General features: G+C 46.9%; 1 protein-coding gene across 1 annotated transcript; it reads left to right on the top strand.

Moving 5' to 3' along the window:
- Positions 1–610: 610 nt before the first annotated feature.
- Positions 611–22,340, top strand: CPNE9 (copine family member 9). The gene is made up of 21 exons (XM_037055667.1): positions 611–778; positions 1,269–1,309; positions 1,428–1,474; positions 1,590–1,693; positions 2,159–2,195; positions 2,410–2,412; positions 2,702–2,778; positions 6,285–6,348; positions 6,464–6,567; positions 6,807–6,911; positions 8,238–8,279; positions 8,599–8,674; positions 8,773–8,826; positions 9,221–9,282; positions 10,027–10,073; positions 10,983–11,164; positions 11,436–11,563; positions 16,129–16,231; positions 16,962–17,019; positions 17,399–17,472; positions 21,895–22,340. The coding sequence occupies exons 1-21, from the start codon at positions 711–713 to the stop codon at positions 22,078–22,080; spliced, it is 1,662 nt and encodes a 553-aa protein (XP_036911562.1). The 5' UTR covers positions 611–710; the 3' UTR covers positions 22,081–22,340.
- The last annotated feature ends 824 nt before the right edge of the window (positions 22,341–23,164 follow it).

Raw genomic sequence — 23,164 nt, 5'->3', positions numbered from 1 at the left:
ATGGCCACCATTTACTGAACTCTGACTCTTAATACAAAAGAGGTCGTTGGTGTGAATGCCCAGAGGAAGTAACTAATGCCAGCAAATATTTGAGAATTTACTGTGTGCAGTCCTCTATGCCAAGTCCATTTCATGGATTATTTCAAAATTTTACAACACCCCAAGTAGATGCTATATAATTACCTTTCTACCAGTGAAGAGACTGAACCACAGAGGTGTTGAGTAATTTGCCCAAGGTCACACAGCTAAGGAGAGCAAATGTATAGCCCTTCCCATTCAGAGACCTAGGAAGGGCAGGAGTGGTGAGGGAAAGGAGCAGATTGTAGGCGGAGTGCTCCGGTAGAGGAAAGGTCCCAATCGTTTACCGGGCGCCCCCAGCCCTTCAGCACCGTGGACAGCTCTGCAGGGGGCTGGGGTTTTGGGCCGGGAGAAACGAGCTGGAAGAATTCTCCCAAGGTGTGGGTTGGAGTTGAGGTCTGAGTGAGGTTCCTGGGCCCAAGGCTGCTCTAATGGGGCGGGGGCCACCCGCAGGGCTGGGCGGGGCTGTGTTGCCATCTGGAGCCGCTGCCGCAGGCGGCCACAGTCGAGGCGTGAGCGGCAGGAGAGAACACCGGGCTGGAGGGAGTGCAGCCGCCGCCGCGGCGGCACCTGGGCCGGCCCGCCACTGCTGCTACCCTTAGCCCTCCGCGGCTCCTGCTGCCGGACTGGCCATGTCTCTCAGCGGACCCTCTGAGCGCAGCGTCCCGGCCACCAAGATTGAAATTACCGTGTCCTGCAGGTGAGCTGGTCAACTGGAGAGGGCTCGGGCACTGCCCCAGACACAACCCGCTCCGGGGCTCGGACAGGGGCCAGACCCGGGGGAAGAAGCGTCTGGGGCTGGGAAATCGCGGATGCAGACTCTAGGTTTGGGGAGGGGGTTTTCTTGAGCAGCCCCACCCGCAAAAGAGGGCTCACTTGGCCTGTGGGTTCAAGGGAAAGGTCGCAGGGTTCCGGTAGGACTTGGGCCCCAGGAGGACAAAGTTCTGGGGCTAACCCTCATTCCTGGGCCCCTGGAGACTGTGGACACGGACGCGTCCAGTCGCAGGGTACAGTCCTTGGGCGGAGATTTCCGGTGCTGTCCAGGGTGCTAAACCGCGTCTGGATGTAGTAATGAGGCAGGAAGGTGCGATCACCCTATGTCTCCCCCGGGTGCCCAACTCAGGGGAGAGCCGAGGCGGTGGGCTTCAGAATGACCCACCCTTTGTCCGTCTGTCTGTCGCTTTCTCTAGGAACCTGCTGGACCTCGACACCTTCTCCAAGTCCGACCCCAGTAGGCGGCACCAGGGCGGGGCGGGGAGGAACTCGGTGCGCGGCAGCGATTGAGGAGCGGGGAGGGGGTGCAGACTGACCTGACGTCCTTCCCTCCCTGCCCCCACTCCCTCCTGCAGTGGTGGTGCTTTCCACGCAGAGCCGGGCCAGCCAGGAGTGGCGGGAGGTGAGTCGGAGGGTCCTCTTCCAGCCCAGAGCTGCCCCCGGGAATCACTGCCCCCTTTGCAGGCCCGGCGCTGACTCTCGGAACCCACCCCACCCCACCCCCCACCCCGATCCAGTTCGGACGGACGGAGGTGATCGACAACACGCTGAATCCAGACTTCGTGCGCAAATTCGTCCTTGATTATTTCTTTGAAGAAAAGCAAAATCTGCGCTTCGATGTGTGAGCCCCGCCCAGTATTCTGGCTTGGACTGCCCCTAACCTGGATCCACCCGAAATTCTGGCTGGCCACGCCCCGGCCTGGCCTCCGGGGCGGGTTTCTCCCCAGCCCCAGGCCCCAGTCCCGTCCAACTCAGAAGGGATCCGCTCCAGTCTTAGCTCCGCCCCCCACGTCTAGTTTGGCCCTGCCCTTAGGTTACATCCAATCCAGTTCACACCCCAGGCCTGATCCTGCCCACAGCTCTGCTGGGTAATTTACCTCCACCTCCATCTAGGTCCCACCCCCCACACAACTCTGCCCCCCACAAGCCCCGACTCTACCTCGCCCCAGGCCTGACCCCTCTGACTCTGACTCCTGCCTCAAGGATGTCCAAGTGTAATTCGGGTCCAAGCCCCTCCCTCCACCTACAATTTTAACCAGGACTCTCCCACGAGCTCCGCCCCACTCTGGTTCCACTCTCTTTCCAGGTACAACGTGGACTCCAAAACCAACATTTCCAAACCGGTGAGCAAGCGTTCCCTCGCGTGCTGGGCGTACAGGCAGCGCTTAGAGTGTTAAATGACCCTCTTTGGAACCCTCCTACCCCTCAACCCTGACTCCACCTTCTTCAGTCCGCACCCACCCTCCTGGTCCTCCTCTCCTGCACCTGCCTTGGTTTCCCACCTGGGCCTCTTACTCACTGCTCCTCTTCCTTCTCGGATGCTGCTGGGTCCTGCAGAAGGTGAGGCTGAACCCGGCTGGGAGGGGTAGGAAGGGTGGAGGTGAGGGGTGGGATGGCCACCTGGAGAGCAGCTTTAAGTAATGGCAGGACTGAGAAGGGGAGCTTGCCTTGGACACCCTCCCCCGTCCCCACCCTCTCCTTTAAAGCACTTGTTGGGCGGTGGTTCTTGCGATATCCCGCCTCCTGGGGACTTCGAGGTGGTTGTTGCAGCTGGGCTGGGCTGGGCTGATCACCAGGGCTGGGGTGGGATTTTGCCTCCCGGCTTCGCTGACTCCATATCCCGCTGCAGGATTTCTTGGGACAAGCGTTCCTGGCCCTAGGAGAGGTGATTGGAGGCCAGGGCAGCCGCGTAGAGCGATCCCTCACGTGAGCTGAATTGGAAGGGGTGAAAGGGGAAGGGTGGGTGCCTCCAAATTTTCATCCCAAAGACACTGCTGACCCAGTAGTACTGGAAGCTGGGATTCCCCCTGGTAAGGAACCTTCAGTGGTTCCCATCACACTCGGGGTTGACTTCAATCTCAAGGACTTGGCTAAAGTCAACCTCAGGCTTGACATGTCTTTTCTCTCTCCTCATTATTTTTCTGAGTCTTTTAACCTTTAAAGTCCACTTCCAAGCCCTTCTCCTTCAGAAGGCTTCTACTCACTAAGTCCAGTCCTCTGGAATTGTCATTACTCGCTAAATATTTATTAGCATGTTTTGTATGCCATACCTTGTGCTAGGCACCACAGATTTATCCATTCCACAAATATTAATGGGCATATGCTCTACGTCAGCCACTGTTCAAACAGCTTAGGTTGTGATGGTAGATAAAACAAAGGTTCCTGCCCTCAAGGACCTTACACCATAGAAAGGGGATCAGACCTACAAAATAGACATAATAAATAAGTTAATTACATAATGTATTAGAAGACAGTAAGTGCCATTGGGAAAAGGCTAAGTAGAACAGAATTAGGGGGACTGGAAATGCCGGGTCGGTGGGAATTGATTTCAACAAAATGGTTAAGTAGGCCTCTTGGTGAGGTAACTTTGGAGCAATGACCTGGAGGAAGTAAGGGACTAAGCCATGCGGATATATGAAGGAGGAATGTTCCAGGCAGAGGAAACTGCCAGTGCCAGAAAGCCTGATATGCTCAAAGAACAGCGAGAGGCCAGTGTGGCTGGAGCAAAAGGAGCAAAGGGGAAGAGAGGAGGAAGTGAAGTTGGAGAGTTAGCAGTGAAGGCCTATAGCCACGGCTAGGACTTTAGCTTCTACTCTGAGTTGGGAGTCACTGGAGGGTTCTGAGCAGAGAAGTGACACAATCTGACAATGCTTTCAAAGGATGATGCTGGCTGCTGGACTTAGAATAAATCTTGGGAAGACAAAGGTAGAAGCAGGGAAGCAACTGCAAGGCTATTACAGCGATCCCAGGTGGTTGTAGTGAAGGAGGGAAGAAGTTGTCAGATTCTGGATATATCTTGAAGGTGGAGCCACCAGATTCCTGACAGACTGAATATGGATGTAAGAGGAAAAGAGAAATCAAGGATGACACCAAGGCCTTTTGCCTAAACAACAGGAAGAATGGAGTTGCCATAAGCTGAGATGGTAAAAAAAAAAAAGCAAGGAAGGAGTAAGTTCATGTATGATTCAATCAGGAGTTCAGTCTGACTTGTTGAACTTCATAATTTTATTAGATATCTGGGTGGATATGTCAAATAGGCAATAAGATACGTGAGTCTTAGCTGCTCTTTAAGGCCATGAGGCTAGATGAACTCACCGAGGGAGTGAGGAGAAAGAAAGGAGACCAAGGACTGAGACTTCAGAATTAGGAACTCGAAAAGGAGACTAACAAAAGCTGATAATGAATTAGGAGGAGAACCAAGAGAAGGTGGTGTTGTCCTGGAAGCAAAGTGAAGGACATGGATCAAGGAGGAGAAAGTGACTAACAATGTCAAATGCTTCTGCAGGTCAAGTAAGATGAGAATTCAAAATTGGCCATTGGATTTAGCAAGATGGAGGTCACTGGTGACTCTGACAAGCAGAGTTTTGAAGGAGAGGTAGAGGTGACAGTTGGAGAGATTTAGGAAAGAATGAAGAAAAGAACAGGAGTCAAGGAACCTTTCAATGGGGGTTGCTGCAAAGAGTAGAGGAGAAAAGGAGGGGTAGATAGAAAGGAAAATGAGGTCAAAAATAGTTTTGTAATTTTTTAGCATGAGAAAAATTATACACACTTGTATGTTAACTGAAAAATTGACATAACAAAATGAGGGGGGAATTGCTGAAGTGGTGTCCTTACGTGGGCAAGAGGATGTGGAATTCAGCACACAGGGGAGGGATAAATTAGGTACATGGATAGTCATTTATAGCAAGTGTAGGAAGACAGTGGTGTGGGTGAAGATACTGGAGCCAGGGGAGGTGTGTTGGTAGATCTGTGGACATTCTCTTCTGGTTGCTTCAGTTTTGTCAGTGAAGTAGGAAACTAAGCCATTGGCTGAGAGGGAGGATGGGGGAGGAGACTTTTCAGGTTTGAGGAGAGTGGAGGAGTGAAATTGCCATCTATCAGAACCAAAGAGTAAAGGATCTTGGGATGTATAGTATGATTAAGAACGCTCTTGAGGTTTGTGGCAATGCATTCAAAATGAAAGCAGTTAGCATGGTTGTGTTTTTCCCTGTGGCCGTATTCAGTTGCATAGGTGTAGTACAGGTTTGGCAGAGATTTGGATCTAACTAGGGCTGCTGTTCTGCCAAATAAGTACATCAAAGTGAGAGAAGCATGAGAGAAAAGGGTGGTGATTATTCTAATCATTGACTGGAATCATTTACGTTGGGTGAGGAGGTGAGGGAGAACATCAAAGAGGCAAAAAACAGCAAGAAGGCAGTAGGATTCATGACTTTGTCCTGGATATGCAGGTGAAGAATTCCTGTACTCATCACACTTATCTTTTTAAAGCACAAAAAATCAGAGATCAAAGAAGCCAAAGAAATGGTTCGACATTCTCATTTTAAAGAAGTAGAAAATCACATAGCAAGTTGGAGTCAGATCTTGAACCTGGAACACCCCAGACTTAGCTTTCTCTCTCTCATACTTGGGATCCTTTTGAGGGTCAGGGTTTACTGGTCCATATCAACAAGATCCCTGCCTGCCTGGAGACCCAAGGCAAGTTGAAGATGGGTGTCCTTCGTACACATGGGTCAGGAGAGGTTAAGGCTGCCCCTGTCTTTTTTATTTCACTCTTCACAGTCTCTTGAAATCACAGCATCTTTGACCTGACGAACCAGACCATTTCCCTAGGTCTGGATAGAAATCCCTCTCTCTCATTCAGAACTGCTACATTATACTCTACTTTCCTGTTGGCTTTGACATCCCATCTCCTCCTGGGAGCTGCCTGAGGCTAGAGTCCAGCAGAGCTGGACAGTGCCTGCTGACCAATTCATACCTAGCACAGTGTCTGGCATATAGTAGACATCAGGGTCTGCTTTGAGAAATATAACCTCCTTCGTGTCTAGAATGGTTTTCTTTCTATGCACTCATTCAGATCTCTTCACAGCCCTACCAGCGGGCATGATCCCCATCTCATAGAAGAAAAAAACTAGGGCCCCCAAAAAGGGGAAATAACTTGTCCAAGATTCTAAATCCTATGTCTTTCCCATGCTACTATTGAGATGTTTGCCTAGGCTATAGTAATCCCATCCTTCCAAACTGTAGACCCCTCCCCAGTCAAAGTTTATTCCTTCCTCACTAGGAGTCATGCAGGACAGAAAGAGACACACTCAGGGGACTGGCAGTAAATGGCACATTGAATCCCTTGGCCCACCCAACCAATCCCAAATTGGCCACCCCAATCCTTGTTGCCTACTCTTCCCCCCCGACAAAGAGGCTTTTTCTACTTCCAGGGGTGTACCAGGCAAGAAGTGTGGGACCATATTGCTGACTGCAGAAGAGCTTAGCAATTGTCGGGTTAGTAAGGGCCACATGCTAGACCAAGGAGGCTTGCTTCTCTCTCCAAACTCCCTTTAGTGGGTTGTCTGAGGCTGTCAGAAATTTGAGGTTAATAGTCCAACTTCATCCCTAGGACATTGCTACCATGCAGCTGTGTGCAAACAAGCTAGACAAGAAGGACTTCTTTGGGAAATCAGACCCCTTCCTTGTGTTCTACAGGAGCAATGAGGATGGCACGTGAGTCACTACGCCCTCCAGTGGTACCCCCACCTCCCCCGCTATGACCATGGCCCATTAAGACTCTTAGGCTGGACATCTTAGACTCCACTGGGACCTGAGTCCAGAATTCACTCAAGGCAGCACACAATATATGCTCAACAAGTGGGAGAATCCCAGGAATCTCTAAAAGTGTCAGGCCCTCTCTCTGGGCTCAGTCCTACCCAAAGGCAGGTTATAATCCTCTTGCTCCTCTCCAGGTTCACCATCTGCCACAAGACAGAAGTTATCAAAAACACACTGAACCCTGTGTGGCAGCCCTTCAGCATCCCCGTGCGTGCACTGTGCAATGGAGACTATGACAGGTCTGCTTTAATATAAGCTAAGAAGTATGAAGACAAAGGCATGAGAGTGGGGCCCCAGAAACATGGCAGGAGGGTCATAATAGTGTTTGAGCATCCTGCTCAGTGAGACAGTTTTGGACATGGAGATGACTGGATAGAGAAACAGCCACATGGGTAGATAAGTGGATGGATGAATGGATGGATAGATGGATGGATGGGCAAATGAACAAATAAATGAGCAGACACATGAATGGATTGTCAGATGGATGGATAAACTGGTCACTGGATGGATAGGTATATGGGTGGGTATTATAAAAAGATTAATGGGTAGGTAGAAGAGATAAATGAATGGGTTAGTGGACTAATAGCTTGATTAGTGGATAGACGGGTGATGGATGAGTAAATGAGTGAATTGTTGGATAGCTTTATGAGATTGGTGGAGGCTAGAGAAGCAAGGGATGATTGGAAAAACAGGAGAATAAATAAGTGGGGTGACAGGTAGATTGATGGATGGACAGATGAATGGATGGATAAGTAAGTGGATAGGCTGACCATATGAACTAATAAATGGGCAGTGTGAAGATGGATAGATGTGAAGATGGGCAGATGGAAGGATGGATGGCCACATCAATGGTTGGTTATGTAAATAAATGGACATCAGATGGACAGATATCAGAAGAATGGGTATTTTGTTAGATGAATGGACAGACAGATGAATTTCTGCATGCATCAATAAGTCAGTGAATGGCTAGATATATTGTTAGATGGATGGACAGAGACAGAAATTAATATGTAATTGGATTGGAAAATGTACAATTGGGTGGCTAGATGGACAGAGAGATGATTGAATGGACTGCCACACACACAGGTGGACACATGGGGATGACTTAGGCATGGTAGTTGAGAACAAGGTCTTTGGAACCAGAATGTCTGAGTTTAAATCTCAGCTCACTTATGATCCTTAGTCAAGTTACTGATCTTTGTACCTCAGTTTCATTATCCAAAAAGTAAAATAATAGTACTTACTTTATAATGTGGTTGATGCATTAAATGAGAGAATCTGAAAAAGTTCTGAGAACAGTACTTGGAATATAGTAAGACTCAGTTAGTGGGAACGAACAGCAACAATAGTACAAATAGCAGTGACAGTAAAAGTAGTAGTGGGGGTGGCAGTAGGTAGCTGGGAATTGTGCATGGACTGATGAATGGGCGGATGGACGAAGGGGAGGAATGTTGATGGAAGGACTGATGGGTGGATGGGAAGATAACTTGTGTATGGTTAAGGGGTGAGGGTGTCTCTAAAATTTATCACTCACACCTAGCCCATCTTTATCTTTTGCATTTCAGGACAGTGAAGATTGATGTGTATGACTGGGACCGGGATGGCAGGTGGACCTTCCTTCTGTACATAACCCAGACAATTCCCTGTAAAATGTAGTGCATTCACTAGGAAACCCCAAGTGTCTTTGGGAACCAGGAAGGGTGATGATAGATGCCAGGGCCTTGCGTACAGCTGGTCCCCTCAGTTGTCTCTCCGGTACACTGCCTCTTCCCTTCTCTCCCTCTTAGCTTGGCCGCTCTTCTGGCCCCAGCCCCAGTGCCCTGCAGTCCAAGTAGAGGCAGGGGACTGTGAGAATAAAAAGCTGGTTTTAGGGCTGGCTCCAAGCCAGCAGCAGCTACTGCTCACCCACCCCTGGCCTCATTGCAGCCACGACTTCATTGGCGAGTTCACCACCAGCTACCGGGAGCTGAGCAAGGCCCAGAACCAGTTTACAGTGTATGAGGTGAGAGCTCCAGCCCTGCCCGGGTCGCCCGGGTCCTCCTTCCATCCCAGAGTGCTTAGTCTGTAGTTCTCTTCCTCTGTTTCCCACCATCACTGTAGGTACTTAACCCTCGTAAGAAATGCAAGAAGAAGAAATATGTCAACTCGGGAACTGTGAGTGCTCCCTGGAGCTCTGACCCCCCCTGGATCTTCCTGTTTCTGTCTGTATTGACATAGCATGACAAAGTTGGGCTGCCGGAAGGCTGTGGGCACAGGTCACTTGGATTAGTAATATTGGGCACAAAGTGGCACCATTAGCTTTTTCTCAACTGTGGAGATTTTTTGATCTTCACTCTTTTGCAGAAATCTTTTTTAAAATCTAAGGTGTATTTCCCAATTTACTATACTTTTGGAAATCCAAAGATGTTCCTAACAGCTTCCCCTTTTTGCCCTTTCCAAAACTGGACGAGGTGGGACAGGGTGGAGCAGGGGTGGCATCATGTGTCTGTCCCTGCTGCCATCCCACCGCCCCTTCCAAAGTAGCAGGGCTGCCTCTTCTGTCTCACAGGTGACGCTGCTTTCCTTCTCTGTGGACTCGGAATTCACTTTCGTCGATTATATCAAAGGAGGGTGAGTCACAGGCCAACCTCTGGGCTAAAACAATGAGTTCCTCCCAGTTCTGAGCCTTAGTTTTCTTATTTATGAAGTTCAGGGTCCAATGAGATCATGCAGATGAACTTGAAAACACTGGAAAAACACAAAGTGCTCTGTTAAATGCACGGTTTTGCCAATTTTAGTTCTCATTCTGAGGCTTCATCCATAGCTTCCAGCCCCCTGAGGTCATGGCTATAGTGGGGTCATGGGTGGGTGAGCAGCAGCGGCTGCTGGTTTGGAGCCAGTCCTAAGGTTATGGCCTAGTGGTCTTCCAAGGCGGACCAGTAATCTGACTGGGACCCATATGAAAGTTATGCCCAGGCAAGAGGGACAGACTGTAGACTCATTCTGCTTCAGTGGAGGCAGGTAGTCCTGGGAAAGGTACTTTGCTTCTCTCATCCTCACTTTTCTCCTATGTAACATGGAGATGTTAATTACTACTTTAGGAATATAGTAAGAGTTATGTTAAATTATATGTAACATACTTGTCACACAGCAGGCATTTAATTCTGCCGACAGTGTGCTCCATGGACCATCAGCATCTGCATCACTTGGGAATTTGTTAGAAACGTAGAAACTCAGGTTCCACCCAGACACTCTAGATCAGAATCTACAATTTAACATGGTCCCCAGGTCATTCCTATGTACACTAGTGTTTGAGAAATACTGGTATCATGAGTATTAGTCCTTTACTTCTCAATCCATCTACTTTCCTGACAGGACCCAGCTGAACTTCACAGTAGCCATTGACTTCACAGCTTCTAATGGTGAGGCATGTTTGGGGAGTGGGATGTGGGATGGGATCCTTACCACGGGCCTGGATTCCAAGCTAGGGATCAGAGTTCACCTCCCAGGAAGCCCAGGCTTGAAGCAAAGCTCAGCCAGCTGGTACTGGGGCAGGAGTATTGGGGGGAGATTATTGGGTATAAGGGTGGACAGAGGGTACAGAAAAATAGATGGGTAAATGGATCAAGAAAGTTAAGTGGATGCAGAGCCCAAGAAGTAGATGAATGGGCAAGAATAGGGGTTTAAGGAGAGATGGATAGATAAGTGGGTGGTGAGTAATGATTGGGTAGGTAGATAGATAAACAGAGCGGGTAGATGTTGGAGAGTGAGGATGATAGGACGCATGGATGAGTGTGTGGATGAGTGTATGGATAAGTGGACAGATGCTTAAATTGGGGGCAACAAAGGGTAAGTAGATGAGGAATGAAGGAGTGGACAGGTGGATGATACATATGAGGATAGACAGGCAAGTGAGTGAGTGGAATGTGAAGGGATGAATGGGGGGTGGACAGAAGAATTTGGCTATATGGATGGATGGAAGAGGAATGGCAAGTGGACAAGTGAATGTATGTGTGTATGTATGTATCGATGGATGGATGGATAAGAAAACAGAAAGGCAGATGGGTAGTGGTGGATAGGTAGGCTGACGGAGGGATTTATGCCCACAGATGGGTGAATGTGTAGATAGGCGGATAAATCAATGGATCAATATAAGGATTGGTGGGTGCACAGGTGGGTAAATGAACAGGTGGATGATTGGGTAAAATAATGAGAGAGTACACAGGTCAAGAGTGGATGAATGCATAGGTGGATGGATGCACCTAAGGACAGGCAGATAAGCAGGTGGATGTGCAAGGTGGCCATGGGCTGGGGCTCCTGTGTCCCTACAGGGAATCCCCTGCAGCCCACCTCCCTGCACTACATGAGTCCCTACCAGCTCAGCGCCTATGCCATGGCCCTCAAGGCAGTGGGAGAAATCATCCAGGACTATGACAGTGACAAGCTCTTCCCAGCCTACGGCTTTGGGGCCAAGCTGCCCCCAGAGGGACGGATCTCCCACCAGTTCCCCCTGGTATGGTATGGGCCAGAGCCTACACTCCATGCCCTGGCATCTGGCCCACCCAAGTTGACAAATATCTTCTACTTACATTTCTTCGAAGGGTCATGGATCTGCAGAGGAGCAGAAAGTTATGACAGGGTGGAAGAGCAGGGAGGGTAGCAGGGCTGGAGTTTGGAGGGGAGATGAAAGAGAGTGGTGGAAAAAGGAAGGAGTGAGCTGGGATCAGAGCACTACTGGGCATCCCCTGCATGGGCTCAGCCCAGCAGGGCATCTTCCCTGACAGAACAACAATGATGAGGACCCCAACTGTGCGGGCATTGAGGGCGTGTTGGAGAGCTACTTCCAGAGCCTGCGCACAGTGCAGCTCTATGGGCCCACCTATTTCGCTCCTGTCATCAACCAGGTGGCCAGGTAAGGGAACCAGATGGGGTTTGAGAAGAATGAGAGGACCCAGAGATGGGAATGACCTCCCAAGGATAGTTAGGAGCACTCCTAGTGAACTTGTGCTTTGGGGAGAGGGTAAAAGTTTGTGTTAGCCAGGCTTTGGTACAAAGGGTTATAAAATGCCTTATTCCAGAGCAGAGAGGGTATCGACAAACTACCCCACTCCCACTCCCTGGGAACAACAATTCAAGCCTCATGTTTGGGGGGAAAGACAAATGCCTACAGTTAAGTCATAAATTGACATTAGATCTGGGAGTGATCCTGGTCTCACCACTCACTAACCTTGTGACCTTATGCAATTTAGCCTCTTTGAGCCTCCATTTTATCCCTCAGTGGGCGTAATAATGGAAAACGATAGCTCCTTCTTTATAGGGTTATTGAAAGGTTAAAATTTAATAACAATATAAGGATTATTAGCACAGTAAGTGCTCAGTAAATGGTAGATTGAAAAATATAAGCATCACACGATCGTGGTTCGATTCCCAGTCAGGGCACATGCCTGGGTTGCAGGCCAGTTCCCGGCAGGGGACACACCAAAGGCAACCATACATTGATACTTCTCTCCCTCTCTCCTTCCCTTCCCCTCTAAAGATAAATACATAAAATCTTTAAAAAAAAGAAAAATATAAGCATCGCTCCCTCTCTGGAGCATGCCTGTGCCATTTCCTCCCCCTCTTCCTCCCCCCAGGAACATGACCTTTGCCCTTCTCTCTCCTAAGCTCCAAGGTCCCTTCTTTTGCCTCTGTAACTTGTTTCCTGAGTCCACACAGCCCAGCTGGCTCACCTTTACTACCTCTCTAACTTTCTAAATAACCTTCCTCTTATAATTTGAAATATATATACTTAACTCCAAATGTTCAAAATAAAAGTATACAAAGAAAGGAAATCCCAGATCACATATCGAATTATTTTTTAAATGAAAGTAAAATAAAATGACAGAACTAAAACCAAACGTGTCAATAAACATAAGTTGGATAAACTCACCTGATAAAAGGAAAAGACTCTGATTAAATTTTAAAAATAAATAAATTAAACTAGCTGCCGAATAGAAGAACCCTAACTAAAACAAAGTACCTCAGAAAGCTTCAAAGTAAAAAGATGAAACAAACAAAAAAGAATAAAAGTAGAAAGATTTCAGAGAGATTTATATGTCCGTAGACTTTCTTTTTCCTAATAAAGATTTGGTTTTTTTTCTAATCCACAATAAGAATAATAGTTTTTTTATTATAAAAGTAACATCACACATTACATTGCTATAGAAAATTTCAAGAATGGAGAAATAAAATAAGAAATACTGCCCAGGGGAATATATACACACACACACACACATACATATATACATACATATATGTATCGTTCTTGACCATCTTCTCCTCATGCATACATAACTGCAGTCAAATTACATGTGATATTTCACTGCTGATTTTTTTCACTTAATAATGGAGCCTGAACTTATTCTTTAGTTGTTATTAAACAGACTTCTCAAATATTATTTATGCCTCATTCACTCGTTGATCTAATAAGCATTAAGAAGAGGGGCACTGTAACGTGAATGTGGATGTGGAACCAGACTGGCTAGCACACCTGCCCTGCCACTCACTAGCTATAAGACTTTGGGGAAGACTCTTCGCCTCCCTGTGCCTGCTTCCTCGGTTGTAGAATGTGATAATAATACCCACATCATCGGACTGTTAGCTATCACTGTTACTATCATTATAGCTATTACTATTCAAAGGCCATCTGCTGGGTGCTCGGTCCTCTGCTGGGGCACTGGAGACTCGCAGATGAATCAGATCTAGTCTCTGCCCTTGGGAGCTCCCGCCTTAGTGCAAGAGGCAGAAATATAAATAAATCATCACCTTCTGTAGGCCAGAGCTTCTCAGACTTTTCCAGCAAGTTGCCTGTCAGCAAAGGCAAGTGACTGCTTCCCCCGAGGGACCCTGTGGGCACAGCTAAAAGCAGCCAGACTGAAAATGTCTTCGAAGTACCCAACTCTTTCTTTAAAATGAACACAAATTTTACCTTGTTTTCACAGTGTCCATGTTTGCTTTAATTTAGAAGATAAAGTGTTTTAAGTATACTTAAGAGTCATCTAACTTTATCCACAAGATCATAGAGTAGAATGGATGCTCCAAGTATTCTGCTGCCTTGGGGCCCCATAGACACACAAGGTAGTACGTTCAGGACTGTGAGAACCCATTTGGAAGGGCAGACAGCCTGTCTCAGTGGGCAGTATCCTAGAAGGCAGAGGGAGAGTAGGGGAGGGTGTAACCTAGTCTGAGAAACCAAGGCAGCCTACTCATGGAGGAGACTGCCATGTGGGTCTGGAGAAGGGAGTAGAGTAGGCCTGGCCGAAGGAACCGCATGTGAAAAGCACAGAGGCGTGAAGGGGCAAACCCAGGAAAGAGTGAACAGTATACTAGGATGGGAATGTGCTGTGTCTATGGAATGGAGGAAGATTCAAAGAGCAGGCTAGGAATGGAGAAAAGGCACAAAGAGCTCAGGCTTTAGGCTCAGCTGGTGAAGCATGGGCTTGGACCATGGCTTAACATTTCTGAGCTTCAGTTTTCTCATTTTAAAAGTAGGAATAAAAATGTGCCTCCTTAGAATGGTGGTAAGAATTAAATTAGATCATGTATGTCAGGTGTGCAGCTGTGATTCTGATGATCACAAATGACTGTTCATTTTTTTCCCACCCAATAGCCGAGTGGGGCACAGACTAGTCTCCCCTCGCAAGTCACCCATCCCAAGAGTCTAAATGGCTTTTGTAAAGCCAAGTGCCTACAGCAAGCCAAAGATGTGCCTCCCACATCCCCAAACCCTTCTGGCCCTCACCCACTGTGCCAGCCTCATCTCTCTTCTGCAGTCCTACACGTGCCACCTGGAATCTTGGTTTGCACATGCAAACCCCCTATCTGGAATGCCTTCCCTTTAGTTTCCTATCTGTCCCCTGTGCCCCCCCGCCCCCAACAGTAGTACCTTCACCTGGCTAATACGTATGCCATCTTCATTTTCAGGTCTTACATTCACTGACATGTTCTCAAAGTCCTAACCTCAATGAATCTTAATGGTGTAAGCATCCACCTCCCCCAGGGAAATATACTATTCTCTGCTGCCTGCTCATCACTGAGCTTGGTGCCCGACACGTAGCAGATGTGCAGTGATACTTGTAACATGAATGAGTAACAGGAAACAGTACTAGTCCAGGCCTTGGGGTGGCTGTGGCCAGAATTCAGAAAAAGAGCAGAGGCTGCTAAGGAAGATTATAACCCAATCCCATTTTAGGAACTAGGCAAACTGAGCCACAGCTATTTGAATTCTTCACCATTCTTTTCTCTGATTTTTCAGATATCAGGCTTAAATATCAGCACAGTTCAATAGAACCTCCTGCAATGATGGAAATGTTCTCTATCTGTGATGTCCAATATGGTAGCCACCAGCCACCTATGGACATTGAGCATTTGAACCCTTGAGCTGTAGCTAAGGTGAACAAGGAACTAAATGTTTAATTCTATTTAACTCGATTCACTTAAATGCCAATAGCCAGATACAGCTAGGAACTACTTTATTGGATGATGTCGTTTCACCTTTTCAGCCCTCACACGGCTGTGAAGAGACCTGGGTCTGTCATGGCCCTGTGTTGCCTCAAGGCCTTGTGTTTCTGATATGCAAAATAAGGGGACTGGACTCAGTTAACTTCTGAAGTCCTTTTGAGATGAAGTAGTGTTAGATATAAAGATTGATCATAAGAGAAGGAAAAGGAGTTCTGGGAGCAGCAGTCAGACTGAGAACCCACCTGCCCAGGAAATGGGATACAGTCAGCAGAGGGGAGGAGGGAGAGAGACAAAATAGGTGAGAAGAGGGAAGAAAGGAGGCCTTCAGCCTTTGGTCAGGCTCTTGTACAAATACCAAAATCTTTTCAGGAACTACAAAGTCCTGTGTGGTCTGGCTCTTGCCCTGCCTCAGCCACATGGTCCACTCTGCTTCTCTCACTTTTTGGGCTCCAGATAGGGTGGGCTTCCTTCAGTCCCATCACAGGGCCTTTGTCCATGCTGTTCCTTCTGCCTGGAGTGATCCCCCCTTCACTTAGCTTCTCCTTCACCCTCGAACATTGTTTCCTTATATAAGCTTTCACTGACCTGACCTATGTTAGGATCCCTTACTATTACACACTGTCATAACAGTGTCCCTTTCTATCACAGCACTAGTCACAGATGGAATGTTCTACCTATTCCAGTGATTCTTAGATCAATGTCTGCCTCCTACTGAGAGGGCTGGGGTAGATTTGTTCTTTGCCATGGTGTACCTTCAGTGCTCTAACACAAAACCTACCATAGTAAGTGTCCCACAGATGTTACTGGAAGGATGGCAGACGAGGGGAGGCAGCCAGTCTGGGGAAGGAGCATGAGCTTCAGGAGCCCCAATCCTTGCCTGCTACATACACGCTGGCTGTGGAAGCTTTAGGAGTAGGGTGTCTCCCTTGACGCTTCCCTGGGCTTTCAGCTAGATTGTTTTCTTGGCCTCTCACCCAGGGCTGCAGCCAAGATCTCTGATGGTTCCCAGTACTATGTTCTGCTCATCATCACGGACGGGGTCATCTCTGACATGACCCAGACCAAGGAGGCCATTGTCAGTGTGAGTCTGAGGAGGGGGCTTGGCAGGGAGGGGTCACTTCTAATAACTGTGAAGGGCCCTGGCTGGTGTAGCTCAGTGGATTGAGCGCGGGCCTGCGAACCAGATAACTGTGAAGGGGTAGAGAATTAAAAAATTAATTTAATTAAATAATAACTGTGAAGGGGATGAAAGCTAACAACTTAGCCTGCCAGTTTCATGGCTGCTGGCAGAAGATACAAAGGACTTTGTTATCCCCAGCAATAGCAGTAGGCGACTGTTGTCAAGTATTGGCATTTTCTCTTATTCTCTGAGTCCCAATTCCCATAAGATGATGAGAAAAGGGCCAGATGACACCTGCACCCACAGTGTGCTGCATTATGGGACAGAAACCCCGAGTTTAGGGAACCCATACCTTTTATAATGGACAGTAAGGATGCCTGCCCTTTGTTCCAGTGTGAGACATTCTATTATACTGGACATTAACGAACTATAGAAATGATCCCTGAAAGTACAGTCTTCTATTATACTGGACATTAAATAAACCTGCCCTTTGATCTAAAGAAAGACACTGTACATTGCAAGGCTGTTTGTTATGCAGATGTCCTTGTAAAAATAGTCCGGAACAAAGGAAATCAGTGCCTCTGCCTGCAAGATGTGCAGAGATGTAACCTACACAGAGAGAATTGCTCCTAACAGTCACCTCTTTTATTATGGCTACTCACCCCAGCCATTCACTCTCTTTTCTTCACAGGCCTCCTCACTGCCCATGTCTATCATTATTGTTGGTGTGGGACCAGCCATGTTTGAAGGTGAGTAGGATGGGGGTTGTCCATGAGTGGGACCAAGAACTGGGGAAAATAGGGGAGATTCTGAGCACCCAGGCTGCCTCCCCCAAAAGATAGGATGGATGCCTGGGTTGGACCTTGGCCACATCACAGACCTTTTCTGAACTTGGTTCCTCATCATAACTGAGGCTGTTGATCTGAATACTTCCCTCTTGGGATTCCTGGGAGGATAGAATATGTGCGAAAGCACAATAATAATGCCATAACAATGCCTAATATTTGTAGGATTCTGATACAACCATCATGTATTCTCGGGATGACTCTAAAGGGCCATCTAAGAGGGAGGGGGGCAGCTTGGGTTGGTGTGGGAGAAACCAATCAGTTGAAGGCGTCTTTTCTGCAGCAATGGAAGAATTGGATGGTGATGATGTGCGCGTGTCCTCCAGGGGACGCTACGCTGAGCGGGACATCGTTCAGGTAGACCTGACCTGGGAGACAGAGTCACGGAGCTGAAAGACATGGTGGGAAGGAGAGGCTAAGTTGGCAGCCACTTTACCTTTTGCCTTCCTAATCACCCGACTTTCTCCCCCTCACTCTTTCAGCCTTCCTGCTTTCATGGAGTAAAATGTGTGAGAAACAGTCAGGTTGCGGTAGCCACTGTGTATCCACAGCGTAGGAGATCGCCAAGGCTCCTGCCCTCTAGTGGAGGCAACCAATAATAACCACACAGCTAAATATCTCAGACTGTGCTAAGGGCTCCGGAGGAACAGCAAATGCCACTGAGAGCCTATAACAGGGAGTTATAGTCAGGAAAGGCTGACTATACTAAAAGGCTGACTATACTACCTAAACTCTTAGGTAGTTTAGTCAGGAAAGGCTTCCATGAATAAATGACATTTGAGCTGAAACCTAAAGCAAGGTATGAGCATTACAGGCAGAGGGGCAGCATGTGAAGGCTCTGAGGCTCAGAAAAATTGGTCCAATCATGGGAAAGGCAAGAGGTCAGGGTGGTAGGATCACAATGACTGAGAGAAAGAAGAAACCAAGGTTTTGCTGATCATGGTGAATATTTAGGGGTTTGTTCTTTAAAAATTGAAAGCTCTTAAATGACTTTACAAAGGGGGGTGAGATGGTCAGACTTTCATTTTAAGAGGATCTCTGCTTCATGGAGAGCAGACTGTAGCAGGGGAAGAGAGAAGGGAGGTAGGCCCATTAGTGAAGAAGCCTTTAAGTAGTAGAGGTAAGATGATAGGTAAGATGATAGTTGGAAATAGAAGCAGCGAGGATAGAGGGAAGAAGCAGGTTCAAATATTATCTAAGAAAAATTTTACAGCAGCTGACTATTTGAATAATTGGTGATGGAGCATGGGGGGGCTTCAAGAATGATTCTCAGGTTGTTTGTTTTTTAATATATTTTATTGATTACGCTATTACAGTTGTCCCATTTTCCCCCTTCACTCCCCTCCACCCTGCACACCCTCTCCCACCCACATTCCCCGCTTTAGTTCATGTCCATGTGTCATACTTATAAGTTCTTTAGCTTCCATATTTCCCATACTATTCTTACCCTCCCCCTGTCTATTTTCTACGTACCACCGATGCTACTTATTCTCTGTACCTTTTCCCCCTCTCTCCTCCTCCCACTCCCCTGTCGCTAAGCCTCCATGTGATCTCCATTTCTGTGGTTCTGTTCCTGTTCTGGTTGTTTGCTTAGTTTGTTTTTGGCTGTTTTTGGTTCAGTTGTTAATAGTTGTGAATTTGCTATCACTTTATTGTGCACATTTTTTATTGTCTTTTCCTTAGATAAGTCCCTTTAACATTTCATATAACAAAGGCTTGATGATGATGAACTCCTTTAACTTGACCTTAATCTGAGAAGCACTTTATCTGTGCTTCCATTCTAAGTGAAAGCTTTGCTGGATAGAGCAATCTTGGCTGTAGGTCCTTGCCTTTCATGACTTGGAATACTTCTTGCCTGTAACGTCTCTTTTGAGAAATCCGCTGACAGTCTGATGGGAACTCCTTTGTAGCTGTCTCCTTATCTCTTTCTGCTTCTAGGATTCTCTCCTTCATTTTAATCTTGGGTAATGTAATGATGATGTGCCTTGGTGTGTTCCTCCTTGGGTCTACCTTCTTTGGGACTCTCTGAGCTTCCTGGACTTCCTGGAAGTCAATTTCCATTGCCAGAACAGGGAAGTTCTCCTTTAATATTTGTTCAAATAACTTTACCACTTGTTGCTCTTCCTCTTCTCCTGGTATCCCTAGAATTCGGATGTTGGAATGTTTAAAGATATCCTGGAGGTTCCTAAGCCTCTCCTCATTTTTTTTTTGAATTCTTGTTTCTTCATTCTTTTCTGATTGGATGTTTCTTTCTTCCTTCTGGTCCACTCCATTGATTTGAGTCCCAGTTTCCTTTTCATCACTATTGGTTCCCTGTATGTTTTCCTTTATTTCACTTAGCACAGCCTTCATTTTTTTCATCTACTTTGCAGCCAAAATCAACCAGTTCTGTGAGCATCCTGATTACCATTATTTTTAAACTGTGCATCTGATAGGTTGGCTATCTCTTTGTCACTTAGTTGTATTTTTTCTGGAGCTTTGATCTGTTTTCATTTGGGCACCTTGTTGCACCTGTTACATTGAGGGGCAGAGACTTAGGTGTTCACCAGGGTGGGGCAACCCAGTACTGGGTTGTGATGTTGTGTGTGGGGGAAGGGCCAAGAGGGAACATTGCTGCTTGCTGCGCTCTCTGCCAGATTTCAGTCATTTCCCCCGCTTCCCACAAGCAAATTGGGCCTTTCTGGTGCTGATTCCCAGGTGAGTGGGTTTGTGTATGTTCTAGGACCCTGTGGGTCTCTCCAATGAACTCTCCTGTGAGGCTGGGAGTTTCTCCCAGCACCTCAACCCCCACAGGTGTTTCCAATCTGTGTTTGCAGGTTTTATTTCCCTGTGCTGGGACCGTGGGTTGTGTGGTCTGTCTTGCTCCCCAGTTTTGCCTGGTTTATCTGTGTGCGAATGTGGGACCACCCAGTCTGCCAGCTGCCTTGTGTGCCATGCTGCGCTCCACAATCCGCTGCCTCGCTGGGTCCGCCAGCTGCTGCCCTGCGTGCCCAGGGTCCGCCAGCCACCGTTTTGCAAGACCCCTTTCTGCCTGGCTGCTAGACTCCGCCCCTCCTACTGGTCTGGATGAATGTTTCTTCTTTAACTCCTTGGTTGTCAGACTTCCATACAGTTCAATTTTTCTGTCGGTACTGTTGTTTTTTTGTTTCTAAATTGTTGTCCTTATTTCGGTTGTGCGAGGAGGCACAGTGCTTCTACCTACGCCTTCATCTTGGCCAGAAGTCAATTCTCAGTTTTCTAACTTAAGCAATTGGATGAGTGGTAGTCCCATTTACTGAAGGAGGGGCAGATTTGGCAGAAAGGGTTAGAATTAAGTTGTGAACACACTGGATTTGAGGTATCTAAAACCACTGAATGAAGATGTGATACAGGCACTGTAGACGTGTATAAAATCATCCTGGAAGAGAACTGAGAGAAAGGACCAGGTTCAGTGATCAGATAGACCCCAGAGGAATGGCTGGGGGCAGAGAGAGCTCATCCAGAAAGGGAGGAGAAACTCCAGCAGAGTGGTGCATCAAGAGTGGGATGTGTCCAGGAAGAATATGGTCAAATGTAATGGAAAGAGAAACAAGATGAGGACAAACAAGTCCTACCCACTGGACTGATTTGGGAACACGGGGCTATTGACAACAGTACCAAAAGTAGTTTCAGTAGGCTGCGTGAGGTCAAACTGGAGTAGGCTAAAGGTAAATAGAAGGTGAAAAAAATGGGTAGAGAGAAAGCAAAAGCAGAAAGCTGTCTAGGCCTAACCCAATTAAAAAATGGGGAAAGGACTTGAACAGACACTTCTCCAAGGAGGACATACAGAGGATCCAGAGACACATGAAAAGATGCTCAATATTGCTCACTATCAGAGAGATGCAAATTAAAACCACAATGAGATACCACTTTACACCAGTGAGAATGGCTATCACAAACAAAGCAATAAACAACAAATGTTGGAGACGGTGTGGGGAAAAGGGGACTCTGGTCCACTGTTGGTGGGATTGCAGACTGGTACAACCATTATGGAAAACAGTATGGAATTTTCTCAGAAAACTAAAATTGGACCTGCCTTTTGACCCAGCAATTCCACTGCTGGGACTGTTCCTAAGAACCCTAAAACACCAATCCCAAAGAACCTATGCACCCCAACGTTCATAGCAGCACAATTTACAATAGCCAAGGGTTGGAAGCAACCTAGGTTGCTAAATGAATGGATCCGTCAGTAAATGAATGGATCAAAAAACTATGGTACATATACACAATGGAATTCTATGCGGCAGAAAGAAAGAAAGAGCTCCTACCTTTTGCAACAGCATGGATGGAACTGGAAAGCATTATGTTGAGTGAAATAAGCCAGGTGCTGAAGGACAAATACCATATGATCTCACCTTTAACAGGAAGCTAAATAACAAAACAAACAAGCAAGCAAAATATAACCAAAGACACTGAAATAGAGAACAGCAGGACAGTGACCAGAGGGGAGAGGGAAGGAAATTTCAGGGGAAATAGGAGAGAGATTTAGAGGAACAAATATAAAGGATACATGGACAACAACTAAGAAGGATGGAAATGGGAGGGAGGGGGGAGCAAAGGGGGGTGAATTGGGATGGGAGTAATAGACAGAAAACTGTACTTGAAAAATAAATAAATTTTAAAAAAAGAAAGCTGTCTAGGATAGGAGGATATTTAGGAAGAAATGTTAGGGGTCAAAGAGGAAGCCTCCCTACCACCCCTCTTCCCCACTCTCCTCTCTGCTAACCACCACTCACACCTGATAATCTGTTTCTGTCCTAGTTCGTCCCATTCCGAGACTATATCGACCGATCAGGGAACCAAGTGTTGAGCATGGCCCGACTAGCCAAGGATGTACTCGCAGAGATCCCAGAGCAGCTGTTGTCCTATATGCGAACCAGGGACATCCAGCCTCGCCCTCCACCACCTGCCAACCCCAGTCCAACCCCAGCTCCAGAGAAACCCTAAGAAGCCTACTTATCCAATGCCTACAATCTGCCCACCCACACATCCACTGCTTCTGCTGAAAGCCAGAGGCACCTAAAGCCCTGTGACTCATTGGGAGGCCAGCTTGGAGGATCAGTGCTGGGTGTCAAGGTCTCCACTCCCTCACTCACCGATGGGCCTGGCACTGTCACCACCTCCCTACCTTCATGCCAATAATAAAGCTGATAATAATAATTACTCCACTTCTGTCTCTTGGGTCTTGGGGAAGGAGACTAGGGGACCCAGGGCTTGGTATACCAAGAGGAGGGAGGATGGCTTCATGTAGGATTTATTCCCATCCTATTAAACATTCATCCAATCATTTCTTCAGACATTCTTCAAGCACTTTCAGAAGTGCCAAGTAAAATTGTGCTTGTGTTTTTCTGAGAGAAGAGAGAGGCCACACATAGCTTTTATTTAACTCTTAATAGGGCTCCTGACCTCAAAAGAGGCTAGCTTTAGGATGATTGTATTACTCTACTCTAATTTATTTTGATTTGTCTGAATGAGAATAATAAAAACAACTAGTATTTTCTTTTTGTATTCATTACATTTCACACACTATGCTAGATGATTTATAAGCATCATCTATCTAATCCTCACAGCAATCCTGTAAGGTAGGCACTGTATTTTATCTCCATTTTACAAATGAGGAAACTGAAGCTCAGAGACAGTAAGTCACTTATTGAAGAGAACTTAACCAGTTTGACTCCAGATTCCAAGAACTTAACCAGAAATCTTCTTCCTGGAGTGTGTCAATTATTTTTTAAAGATTTTATTTATTATTTTTAGGTCCTGGTTGGCGTAGCTCAGTGGATTGAGCACAGGCCTGTGAACCAGAGGATCGCGGTTCGATTCCCAGTCAGGGCACATTCCTGGGTTGCAGGCCAGTTCCCTGCAGGCCACCTCCCAGCAGGGGACGTACAAGAGGCAACCACACATTGATGTTTCTCTCCCTCTCTCCTTCCCCTCTAAAGATAAATAAATAAATAAGATTTATTTATTATTTTTAGAGGAGAAGGGAGGGAGAAAGAGGTAGAGAAACATCAATGTGTGGTTGCCTCTC

The sequence above is a fragment of the Sturnira hondurensis genome, unplaced genomic scaffold, assembly GCF_014824575.4.
Source record: "Sturnira hondurensis isolate 20B ecotype Veracruz unplaced genomic scaffold, ASM1482457v3 Scaffold0008723, whole genome shotgun sequence".
NCBI lineage: Eukaryota > Metazoa > Chordata > Mammalia > Chiroptera > Phyllostomidae > Sturnira > Sturnira hondurensis.
Note: the sequence above shows the minus strand (reverse complement) of the source record. Positions and strands in the feature narration are given on the sequence as shown.